Below are 13,054 nucleotides of genomic sequence, written 5' to 3' on the forward strand. Positions count from 1 at the left end.
TAAACTACCATGTTGTAAAATGTTTGTGGTGTAATGATTAATATTCCATCTCTACCTGGATCCTCAAGTTCCTATCAGCTGGTTCTTGCACAGGCCTTCCCACATGGTGGTAGCCTCTGCATTGGACCCTCATACTCATGTGGCACCCTCTTTTCTGTACCTCCATACATGGTTCGTTTTGCACCATTCTGCTCCCATGTACACCTCTGCCCTCTACACCTGCCCTTGTCACTTGGTTGTTTTTGTCCCCTTGTCATGTACACCTGATGGCCCCTGCTGTGTAGAGTCCAGCAGTCCGCAACAGCCCTGGGTTCCATGTGCTTCCCTTGGTTCTAGTTGTAAGTCCCACAGATTGTCTGCCACCCACGTGGGACCTGGATGAACGTGGGCAGAGACTGCAGTAGCAAATTAGGAAGGCTGGCATCACTGGGTGCCATTTGAGCCTTACTGTGCAGCAGGCACCCTGAATCTCATTGAGTTGCTGACCGCGTTGACCAGCACGGATAGGAGTACAACCAGCCACAGCACCATTACCATCCCCTTTACCCCACTACACTGGCCACCAGCAGTCAGCTCAGTAAAGCCAGATTCTCCTGCTTTATGAAACCAATTTCATTCACATTGTCAAGAAATACCCAATACCTTTATGCTAGAGGGAGAAACCTTCCAACTACATTACATTATATGCCTTCCAAATTTGGTTATTCACTGCAGTGATGCAGCAAGAATTGCAGACAAAAATGGTTTCCAACTGTTCTGTCAAAGGAATGCCGGCCTTCTGTGACATGGCTCTCTTGGACCCTTCAGTGCAGTGCTTGCTCTGAAAAGGGAGCAGGAAAGAAGGCCCAGAAGATTGTGTGGGTGGTTGGCATTTGGGGCAGGTAAAAGTGACCATATTAATTATAGCTCTACTATTACTTCTCTGCCCAAGCATAGCAGTTGAAGGCTTAGGTAGTTTTGGAAGCCATAGATAAAAAAAGTTAGGAGTTAAAATAAAAACAACAAACAACAACAGGGGTGTTCACCTTTGGTACTGAGTGACATTGTGAACACATTGTGCTTTAGTCTGTTTATATGGCCTCACTCAGAACCCCTTGATGAAAAACATCTGTGGTACAGGGCTAGCTGTAGTATATGTGTGGTACGGACAATACAATGGAATGAGGGAATATAAAAGGTTAGGCACAAAGTGTGGAATTTAAGCATGGAACGCAAGTTGAAGGGAGAACTGGAAGAAAATGACCTCAACTTACCTCTCATTTGTTGTTAGAGGTCGTCATTAAATAAGTTACATTGAAGCTTTGGACTCCATGAGTCTGTTCTTAACACAAAGCTGACAAGCACGTGAAGCAACAAAGTAACCAGCCACATTGACAGACTGAGGATCCAGTAGTTAAATTGTTCTCCTCTCCATGGATACATCTTCGTGTCTGATTCTGCTAATGCAGAGTGTGAATAACTGGGTGATTGGGGTTTGTTGTTTTTGCCAAAAACAAACTAGCATCCTGGGGTCTACCACGGAGGGAACACGCCGCAACCACTATTTGCACTCAACCACAAGAGACAAATCTGGTTGCATGCATTTGATAGTCATGTCAATGTGGCAGTTATTTAGAATTAGGGAAAGCCGTCGTACCTGGATCATGGCCAAACATCATTAAAGACAAGTCATTAGGCTGCTGCATCATCATGGCAGACATTTTGAATTGGGAGACACCAGTGTCTGGGTCATGTCCCACTGCCATTAGAAAGTGGCCGTGCTCGATACCACATTGGATGTTTTAGCAATTTTCACGTAAGGAAATGGGCATATGAGTGGACACAGTCATACAAGAGTATTGTCATCCAGTTGAACAATTAATGTGAATATCAGCATCAGTGAGGTCACAAGGAGCGAGGATTACTTAATTAGAAGTCTTCTGGGGATGGGCACACCATAAAATTACTTGTGACTGAATCAACCATATCACAAAGGAAGAATAAGGAGTATTTTATTGTACTGCTTGCATCTTTCAAGTCAAGGGCACACCATAACGTAGAGAAACTGAGCATCCATTTTTTTGTTTTCCCCCCCCCCCCCAAAAAAAAAAAAAAAAAAAAAACACAACACGGAGGAGGGGAAATATTTTGATTCCACCATTACTTCCCCTGCCACCAATGTAGTAGCTGAAAGAACATAAAGATGATTTTGGGGGCCATAAATGACAAAACCATAGAGTGTTAAAAGGTGAATAACTGGTATATTTAACCTCTGTGCTCTGAGTGGCATTACAGACACCTTGGGGCTGATTATGACTTTGGCGGGCAGAAAAGCCCACCCGCCGAAGTCCAGATGGATAGGTTACTGCCAGTGGGGCATCCTTCCAGCCAGACCCATTACGAGTATCCCGCTGGGTCAGCATGTGGAAACACAGTTTCAGCCCGCTGGCACTGCGGGAAACAGCCTACAGCATTGTCCCTGACTCATAATAGAACCGGCAGCAGGGTGGCCCCTGCACTGCCCATGCCAAGAACATGGGCAGTGTTTGGGAAGGAGGGGGGAGGGGAGAGGAGGGGTCTACCACACCGTTGTGTCAATGAAAAAGTAGCGTGCTGGCGGTCTAGCCGCAGTGCTACCGCTGCAGTCATAATGTGGCAGACAGACCACTACATTGGCAACGGTCCAACCATCACCGCAAAAACAGGGTTGTAATGAGGCACCTTGTGCTTTATGGTCTTTGTCTAACTGACCTCACTCAAAATCCTTGGTGAAAAACATCATGTTATTCGCCATTACCCATCTAGAATTTTACACGTAGACATGATAGGGTGTTTGTTATCCTGATTATAAATGCGCTAAAATAATATGATCAACGTTGTAGTAACCATGGAATCCCTAAATGTAAGACATGTACTTCAGGTTTTACAAAGGTCATTATTAAAACCATAGCTGCCAGCTACTGAAAGATAAAATGTAAGAAAGGAGATGAAACTTAGGATTTCAACACAAAAATGTTGAAAGCCCAGCGTCAACCCAAGATAGGGAAACCTAGGAATATCCATTAATAAACTTTAGGGTCCGATTTTGTTTTCTAATGCATAGAAAAAAAAAAAGAAAGGAAAAAAAAAAAAAAAAAAAAAAAACCACATTCAAGCAGATGGAAAATAAAGGTCAAGCAGTTCTGAAGAGGGCTCGACAAAGTCGGTGACCAACGTATTCTCTGCCTAGGCATCGAGGCAGTAAGTCAAAGAACACTGGTGTACCAGTAAGGAGGAGAACAGCATGCAGCAGATTATTGTCCAGTTGTTAGTCTCGATGAAAAGAACAGTTATGACTGAAAAAGCAACGAAGAACGTGTCCTTCTCGGGCAGTTGAAAAACACTTCAAAACCAGATGGTGAATTTTAAAAAATAAATACAAATTATATATATATTATATATTTTTTTTAAAACAAATTAAGGTGGAGTTGCTGCCTATGCCCACTGAGGAGTCCCGGACATCCATTGCCCCAATGCTTCTTCAAACAGCAGCTTATTCCGAGCCCAACACTAGGTGGCAGGAGTATACAAAGCATGTTTATCTATTATGGCCACAAGTTCTACGAACACGTAATTACAACAGCAGAAGTAATGCAAAGTATGAGCAGCTCAAAGAATAACACAAATTGAGGGAATTATGGAAAAGGGTGTTAAGTCAGTCCACAGCTGGAAAAACTACAGCCATATGGCAGGGTTTTGGAAGGAAACCAAGGAAATTCTGAGTAGCTCCATAAAGGCAAACATCAGAACAGGAATGGTCTGTGTAAAGGTGGCAAAAGGATTAATATCCTGTAAGATCTAAAAAGCAAAATTTCCAAAACATGCGTTACAGGGAACTGACTTGGTGGAACCAGAGGCAGAACAAATGGGTACAGAATGAGGGGGCCAGAAATTGTTAAACATCTGTTATGCAAAGATCAAGTGATTAAAGCGTCTATTACGAAGTTAAATCTCAGTAGTAGGTGGGCTATGGTAACCCTTAAAAAATTGAGGCAAATGCTTTACAGCCTTGTCTGCACATGGGAAAATATATGTAACTAATTATACCGAGGCGATATCAATACAATCATCCAGCTTTAACCCACCCTACATGTTTTCTTGTGAATTTCTACCTTTATATAAAATGCAAAGTTGATATCCATTCATGAATAAAAACTTTTTGAAGGCTCTTCAAATGTATTTAGAGTGTGATGATTTTTTTTGTTTTTTAACAGTAATAGGCCATTGAGTGAAGTTGAGCCAAACACTTACATCCAAACATTTTAAATAAACATCTTTATTATACCAAATATAATTTATTAGCAGACCATTTGTCACTTCAGTAAATTGCACATATAAATAATTACTCTTAAAGACATTTGTTAATTCAGTTTCCTTGCCGAACGCACAAAAGTAGAAAGCGATCTCACTAAGTTCAGGTGCATGGTAGTACAAAACATGCGGGTACCGAAACACCCACACTGGTCAATCGCATCTCATGTTCCCTGCAAATGATTTAATAAAAAAAAAAAAGAAAAAAGAAAGAAGGCTAGAAGCCTCGCAGGCAAAAACAGATCCAAATGGGCTTTACCTTCAGGCCATTCCAAGCCATTCCATGCAAGGGTCTAGGCTCATGACTAAGGAACGTGCATGCCAATTGTAGAGCGCCCACATGTATATGGCCCAGTCTTGTAAAACATTCCAGCTCTTCTGCACCCATTTTAAAGCAGGTCCACGTAGTAGCCGTGTTATGGGTGCCTTTGCAGCATACAAGTATGTGCTAAAGCATCAGGTCTCCACACTACGGTTAAGGACACCAAGATTGAACAGCTAGAACAAAAGAGGCAAATCTGAGCATCTAACCAAAAAAAAAAAAAAATAATAATAATTCTAGTTAATCTCCAGGAGTCCATAACCAGAAAACGGCACCTCCGTAACAAAAGGTGCAATAAGTAGTAACAGTTTTTTGTGCAAATGAAAAGAATAAATGTAAAAGTAAATCAATGCTGAGAAGACCAAGATGAAGAATACTTTGAAAGACATTGCAAATTACACTGCTGTGTACAAATAACACAAAGCATGTACATGTAGTGCGATCCACATCTTCGGCTCCTTCATTATCCGGCATAGGGGATGCCAGGCACAAAGCCCAAACAGTAACCACTAGTGAAAGGCATCACAAAGAAGGTCATAATTGTACATCACAGATTATCTAACGCCCTCCTCCCTCCCCCCGGGGAACAAATCCATCCCACAAACCCATATGAGAGGAATGCCCTGCTCCAGCCCACTGACATGAGGTTCTTGAAGCATGGAGATCCACATCCCAAGTGGGCCCTTTTCAGAATGCCTCACTTTTATAAAGTTCCCATGAGTATTTCGTGGCTTTGGTGTCAATGTGCAACCCTTCCATGGGGCTGGTTCAGTCCTTTTCAAGATCGTCTTGCTCTCGAGTGGCCGGATGTGGAGATGCGGCTGGAAAGCCGAAACCTAGGCACTAATACAGAAAGAACACCACTACTTATCAGCTTAAAAAAAATTAAACACATTATAGGGGATGATCACAGGACTCATGATGTGCAGAAAATGTAATTAATTTGCTCTTTGGCTCTTTCTGAATATTTCACAGCCTACTTTTTAAGTGTTACCCATTTCCATTATTTTGCCATTTAAAAAAAAATACATACACCTCGAAATTATACTGATTTAGTGCAGTTAAATACTTGTACCCACCACCTGATCACCTTGAAGATGAAGAAAAAGGAAAGGCCGTAACAAAGTGAAACATTTTAAACTGCAAAACTCGCGCCTTTGATCGGTCAGGATATTTTAAGATGTTTTACTACTTGGTTCTAATCCCCCGAGTTCTGCGAGTACACTCTTCGAAAGCCCAAGCCCTTCCAAAAGCCTACATGCTCACTTATTTCCTGCATGCACGAACTTCTCTTGCAGACCATGGTTCTCTGGAATAAATCAAATAATGCACCAAATGACCTTTCTAATATCATTCATGCCTGAGCATCACCTGTTTAGACACACCTACCACCATTTGGCAGGACGAACAAACTCTGTAAGCAACATTGAATTTCAGACACCACACTCACCCTAAGAATATCCACTGACCCACAGTGCCCAGATGTCCAATTGTATTGGTTATCTGGTTAAATAGCTGGTTCCTTCTTCACAAGAGCTGTTCTCGAAGAAGGACTCTTAAACAGTGGGCAAGATCACACATTCCTGCCCCCACAAATAAACTTAAACACGGTCATAATTCTTCATTTTGGCTAAATACTACACATAAGGTGGATGTGATTGCCACACATTCTGGCTTAAGGCATCTCGACATGGCCAAGCATGCAATTTGGAGGACAGTAACAGAAGTAAATTAGCAAATAAACACCTAAAACAGTAATTGTGCCAAACAGGGACAATGCATCACGAACAGATAGCAACATAGGGACTCCTTGACCTTTACTACACCTCAAGGTCCTCTTGTTCGAGACCTAAACACATGGTGCCCCATGCACTGGAACATCCACAATGCCTACTTCCAATTTCCAGATTTGTGATGTTCAAGTCTTTGCCACAGCACTCCAGTCCTAGATTTCTCATTCCCCATAACCTCAGCCATCGGGTAGAACATCTAAACCGCGGTTTCCCTTAGCCCACAAATTCCATCCTCTGAACTTCCTTTCCTGTAGTCACAGAACACACCCATTCTTCCTTTGTCCCTGGACTACCCATTACTTGGTTCCTCTGGCTTCAAGACCTCAGCTGGTTGTTCACGGCCTCCGATCCCTTCTTAATTAATGTTGAGGCAAAGGAAGTCATAGAATTCATGTTACTGAAACAAAAGGCTGGGTAACAATTCAACACTAGGCCATAAATACCAGCACACAGATTAAGACGCAGCAATTGGCTAGGATTCGTGTAAATTAAGCCAAATTACACAGCACCTCAAATTCAAATAAAGAGAGAAAGAAGAAAATTCCAGAAAGTTGCTTGGAAGATCTTGGTGTTGTCGAGGTTTGCACTGCACATTTTAGTGACTGAGGAGACAGGGAGGTGGCCCAAAAGTGCATCATGAGGTGAGACAAGCAGAAACCTGGGCAGCACCACCAGTGCACGGCCCTTAAACTCTTCAAATGCGAGAACAGACTTCACAAAGTCCAGCGCTGGAAAGAACTATATTCAGAAATTGCACTTAGTGACCCCCTCTGTCCCCTTACAGTCTGTGGCTTTAAGAGACCAGCTGGCACAGAGAAACCAGGCAAACAGACAGGCAAGTCAATGTTTAGAAAAAGGCAGAGGCACACGTGGATGGTCACAGCTTGGGTACATTAAGAGACACTTTGCCTGTCCGACATTCTCCTGATTTTCCCTTATACCATTTTGAGCTTCCTCTTGGGGTGGCAGAGGGGAGAAACCATCTGTACAAAAGTTTCAGTAGCAGCTCTAAGCAAAGTCCCCATTGGAAAATAATGAGAACTGTAAGCCACAAATCGTCCATAAGTCCACTTGTGAACAAAGTGGTGAGAATAGAAGTTGGGAGGGGGGTTAGTCCCCAACATCTGTGTCTCGGTCCCCAATGAGCCAGAGGACGTGGAAGCTCAAGGCAAGCAGCCCTGTCCCAAGCAGGTCACCCAGCGCCGTCAAGTACGGGATGGCAAAGTTGTCAGGGTCCATGCCACGGCCCCACATCCAGTGAACCATCCAATCCGCAATATAGAGCAGTGTCAGCACCTGCGATTAAAGAGACAGTGTTACAAACAATGGACAGTGCACTTGCCCACGATTACACTGCATGACTATTAAAAACCACCAGAACTCGCAGCCTTCAAAACCTAGCACCATTACAAAATCACGTTTTGGGATAGGATAACCAACATCTGGAATGTTGGTTCGTAGGGATGTCAACTAAAGTGTAGATCATATAGGGTTGGGAGGGAAATCTAAGGGCCTAACACATGGCCTGCATATTATGTCCATATGGTTTACGGCAGCCAGAGATTGTGCGTTATATATATATATTTTTTTATTAACTCTTGCTAGAGGAGCTAATAAACAAAACACTAAGAATTAAGTTGCAAATATCCATATCCTTTTCTTGCTGGGAACGGAAACAATATGCTTATAGAACCACTTATAGATTTACTGCTTGCAAGTACAGAGGAAAAAAAATACTTTGTGCCTTAGAAACTAAGTAGCACGAGGGGCACAATTCTGACCATCAACATATTTTTATTAAATGCGTGGATGGATAGTGTTTTTGGGCAGTACATTATATACCCCTTTTGTTTGAAAGACTGCTTACAGTGAAAGTGGCACTTCGCAAAGGAAGGCATCTACCTAGCACAAGGGGGCTGGGTGATGTGGTTTCCCCAATGATAACATCTGGTCAAGGAGTAACACTAACCAATCCTTTGGTCCTATAGCTTACCAACGGGCTTGATCACATCCCCACGTGGATCCATGAGAAAATAAAGACACCTCATTATCACAATAGATTTTTTTAGGTTGGTCTACACTACCCTTTTGATTTTGGGATGACTGCCTCCCCTACCTCCTGCTCACTAAACCGAACTCTGAACATTCCTGCATATGTCAGATCTATTCCACCATCACCGTTCCCACTACTCGAACCGCCTTATCCCAACAGTCTTCTTCCCAGCCGCCGACTGGCGCTAGGGATAGATCTTAGTTTTCCATGGTATTTTTTTCGTTTTAGTTATGGGCAGATTTTGACATGTAGCTCCTCCTATGGTATTGAACTGTTTTGGTTGACTAGTATGTTGAGGAACCCAGCGATGACTCTACAGCGCAGTTGTCTCACTCAAAAAGACTAGATGTTTTTACTGCAGTTAATGGTAATCAATTGTTTGATCTGGGTGTTCATTCTTGCAATCCTAACTGATTTTGTGTAGCCTCTGAAGGATGGAGAACAAGGTAGCAGGTCTTTAGCCCATTGAGCTATCTGAGCTACATTTAAGGGGCAGGTAAGGTCCTGGGTAGTTGTCATGAACTATCTCCACTGAACTGAAAGCTCTACGACATGCTCTCCTCTGCATGGTGACTCCCTTCTACTAGATAGAATTCCAGTAATCCCACAACAAAGACCAAGTGTCATCCTAAAGTACGAACACTGCATGAATATGATTGGGTAAGAGGGTTGGTTGAAGGAGTTAACTTCTAGAAAAACCTACAGTGGCAGTTTAAGAAGGTGGGCCACAATGCTTACTTTCAGACTCAATGAGATCACCCAGCAAAGTATTAACAGCCACAAATCGAGGTGAAGGGTACAGGCTTGGAATTGCTAACTTAGATGTGAGGGCATGAGGCCTGGAAAGGGCTAGGATTAGGTTTTAGGTAGTAAGGCCAGAGAGTATGCAGTGTTACGGGATTTAAGAATAGCGTGACTAGGCAAGTGCTACCTTATGGACTATTGGTGCAGTGGAAAACTGTGCGACTAGATCTAGTGTTTTTTTTCTTTTCCAGTGGTGCCCAAGCAGGTAAAACTGCCTCTTCTCCAGGACCAGACTCAACATACACATGTTCAGGAAACACTACTACAGACACCCACATCTCAACCTGGCAGGTGTCCAGAACCAGCACCTTGCGGCCTTGGGTTTCTTCTTAGTCAACAAGTAGCAGATTTGAATGCAGAGGACTATCCACCTGGACAAGGTTCTCTTTTGCACTGCCTTGCCCCGACTGGACCTAGTAAACCCCACAAAAAGCAAAAACGTCCAGATGATGGTCTCATGGTCTCACAGTCAAAATAGAAACAAAAAAATGTAGGGTCATACTGATGGAGCCTCTCCTCTTCTTTTGAGAGGTGCCGGAGCAAAAAAAGGCCAGCAAAGTAATTGATTGACTGACATGGAAAAACAGTACCTTCTTTGGAGTCAAAGCAGCCCAATTCCTTTGCACTAATTGGTCTGGAAAGAAAGTGGTGTAGGGAAGTTGCACTGAGCACCTGCTATTCACTCACAGTACAGAGATGTGATGGCATTACAACAGGTAAATTAGCGAGGGTTGGATCAGGCAAGCATAAAAAGGCCGGAAGGGTCAACAAGTAACCCTTAGTTGTGCCCACTACAAAACCTTGCTATGCCTGCAAGAAAACAAGAACTACACGAAAAAGGCTGGCCCGCAGAGGGTAAAAAGAGAACGGATCCCACAAACGTTTTACAGCTCCTGGTGAAGATGGATTTTGTTGACCGGTATTTTGTGGCAAAAACACATCTACCACCTCAGAAAGTAAGACAAAATAACTCAACTGTTGGCATTAAATCTCCACATTGAGGTGTAGGTTGTGGAGATTCAGGCACAGGACCCTCCTCTTTTGCCCAAGATAGGAGATCCTCCTAAAGGGAAAGCCTGATCGGAGGTTAAAAGCTCAGCTGCTCTGGTTAGCTTACACTCCCGGCCCAGTACGGGGCTACTAAGACAACTTCAACCTGGCCCAACCCAATTTCCCTCAAAACTAGAAGCTGGAGAGACAACAATGAGGACACTTAAAGGAGACGTGTGTCCCATCACAGATGGAATTAGTCTCCTAATGAGCTCACTGGAGACACTGTGCAGAATCTTTGACACTGCAAGATCAACAATGGCAAACAGATGCTGCCAGAACATACCCCACTGATGAAAAATGTGCTGTGACATCTTGGAATGAAGACACCAATCACTGTTCGCCAGCCAATGTCTGGCATTCAGGGACCTCCAGTTCGGTGGTTGGGTATCAGAAAGATAGTCCGCTGGTCCAAACACCTTCAGAGGAAAAGAACATCCTGGTACAGAATCCAAGACACCTCAGTCTGCTCTGAGTTTTGTAGGAGCACATGGTTATAGAGGACAGATGGATTATGCAATGCTCTAAAAAAAGGTTTATTTGCAGCTGGTTTTCAGTTGGAGAGCTGAGGCCTGTGATCTTCACCTCCCGCAAGTGGCCCACCCACCCCAGCAGGGACACCTCAGTTATAGCAGTGAAGTCTGGGTAGTAATGGGTCAGACTGGAGCTTATCTACCACCACATTAGGTCCTGGTCATTCTCTTGCAAGATATGGACAGACCGAAAGCCAATACTCATTGGTGGGTCCGCTGAATTCATAGGTTCCACTGCAGGGAATACATGAGAATGGATGCGTTGGCCAGGAGACCAAGACGCCTCCAAGACATACACAAAAACCCAAGATTAAACCTAAAACATCAGGGCCATATCCTGAATGCCCGAGGTTCATTGAAGTGGTGGAAAGTCCTTCAACTGTCATGTGACACTTTAGCTCCTTGACAGAATCCTAAAGAAAACTAGACTTTGGCTATTATGTGGAGCTGGTCTGACTTGAGCAGCCACTAGCTAAAAGGTACAGGATTACCTGTAAGATCCACCAGGAATCCCTGACTTTCAAAGATTAGCTGCAACCACCATCACCTTCGAAAACACTGCCAATGTGAGGTAGAAGGGCAGCACTGCAAATTGGAAGTCCTCTGGCTTCACCGAGAACTACAGCTGACATCTGTGCAATTGCAGGAAGGATATATGAAAATATGCATCATACAAGTCCAGAGACACCATCAAATCTCTTGGGACCAGTACACAGAAGGTCTTAGCCAGAGGGAGTATTAGGAATGTGTCCTTCCAAAAGGAATATAATGTCCTAAGAACAAATCAAAGCAGCTTGGGAGTCACTGTGGCAGGTGAGGAATCAATTTGTCTTTGTTAAGCACTGCTACTCCCCCGTGAGGTTCTCAAGGCACTGAGGAGAGGCCTCATCCGAAGAGCCACGCCTTGAGGTTCTTCCTGAAAATGGTAAGCAATGGGCTTTGTCTTAGATGCAGGGGGAGGTTGTTCCAGCTCTTTGCTGCGATGTAGGTGAAGGATCGTCCTCCGGCGGTGGTTTTACGAATGCGAGGGATGGTGGCCATGGGTGGTGCGGAGGGATCTGGCAGGGGTGCGGAAGGAGACACGGTTCAGGTAGGCTGGTCCTGTGTGGTGTATGGCCTTGTACATGTGGGTGAGTAGCTTGAAGGTGATTTGATTCTCAACCAGGAGAAAGTGGAGGGTCCTTGGTGTTGGGAGATGTATTCTCAGGATGGGAGCTCCAGGATGAGTCTGGCGGCACAGTTCTGGATGAGTTATAGTTTTTTGTTAGGTTTCTAGTTGAGGTGGCAGCGTAAAGGGAATTGCCATAGACGAGCTTGCTTGTGACTAAGGCGTGGGTGACTGTCCTTCAACAGTCTGCTGGGATCAATCTGAAGATCTTCCCAAGTTTGCGGTGTGTGTGCCAGCAGAAGGAGGCGACTGAGTTTACCTTGCGGGTCATGGATACTGATGAGTCTTGGATGATGCCTAGGTTGTGGGGGAGGGGGGCGCTGAGGGATGTGGGCCTCCAGGAGTTGTCCCAAGCTGAGGTGGCGTTTCTGAAGATGAGCTCAGTCTTGTCAGAGTTGAGGCAACTTTCTCTCATCCAGGTGGCGACGGCTTCAATTCTTGAGTGGAAGTTCCTTTTGGCCATGTCCGGGTCTTCAGTGAGGTAAATGATGAGTTGTGTGTCATTTGCATATGACACAATGTTCATACCGGGGCTTCCGACGATGGCTGCGAGAGGGGCCATCTATACATTGAACTGTGTGTGACTCGGTGAGGACCTGGGGGGGGGGGGGAGGGGGTGGGGGGGGGGGGCAGTTAGGGGCCTGCAGTGGTCTCCTGTGGGTCTGGGTGTGTAGGGCGGGAGTCTGACCCTCTGCGTCCTCCCGGAGAGGAATGAGTGGATCCATTCCAGGGCTTTTCCGCAGATTCCTATGTCGTGGAGTTTGGTGCATAGAGTGCTGTGGGAGACTGTGTCAAAGGCTGCTGAGAGGTCAAGGAGTATGAGCGCTGAAGTCTATGAGTAATCAGCGGCGTTGGTGGCTGCCAGGATTGCGGTCTCCGTGATGTGGTTACTGTGAAAGCCGGCTGGGGGCTGACCAGGGAGTTGTTAGCCTCAATTCGGTAGATGTGCGTGGATTGCTTTCTCCAGTACTTTGGCAGGGTAGGGTAACCGTGAGATGGGCC

At 44.6% G+C, this 13,054-nt stretch overlaps 1 protein-coding gene across 2 annotated transcripts in view; it reads right to left on the minus strand.

Annotated features, from left to right (window-relative positions):
- Window positions 1–4,278: 4,278 nt before the first annotated feature.
- The window catches only part of SLC41A1 (solute carrier family 41 member 1), a 61,474-nt gene continuing 52,698 nt past the window's right edge, over window positions 4,279–13,054 (minus strand). For both annotated transcript variants that reach the window (XM_069238570.1, XM_069238569.1), the window contains exon 11: window positions 4,279–7,740. In XM_069238570.1, coding sequence (XP_069094671.1) covers window positions 7,555–7,740 — 186 coding nt within the window. In that variant the 3' untranslated portion in view covers window positions 4,279–7,554. The remainder of the gene's footprint in view (window positions 7,741–13,054) is intronic.

The sequence above is a fragment of the Pleurodeles waltl genome, chromosome 6, assembly GCF_031143425.1.
Source record: "Pleurodeles waltl isolate 20211129_DDA chromosome 6, aPleWal1.hap1.20221129, whole genome shotgun sequence".
Classification (NCBI taxonomy): domain Eukaryota; kingdom Metazoa; phylum Chordata; class Amphibia; order Caudata; family Salamandridae; genus Pleurodeles; species Pleurodeles waltl.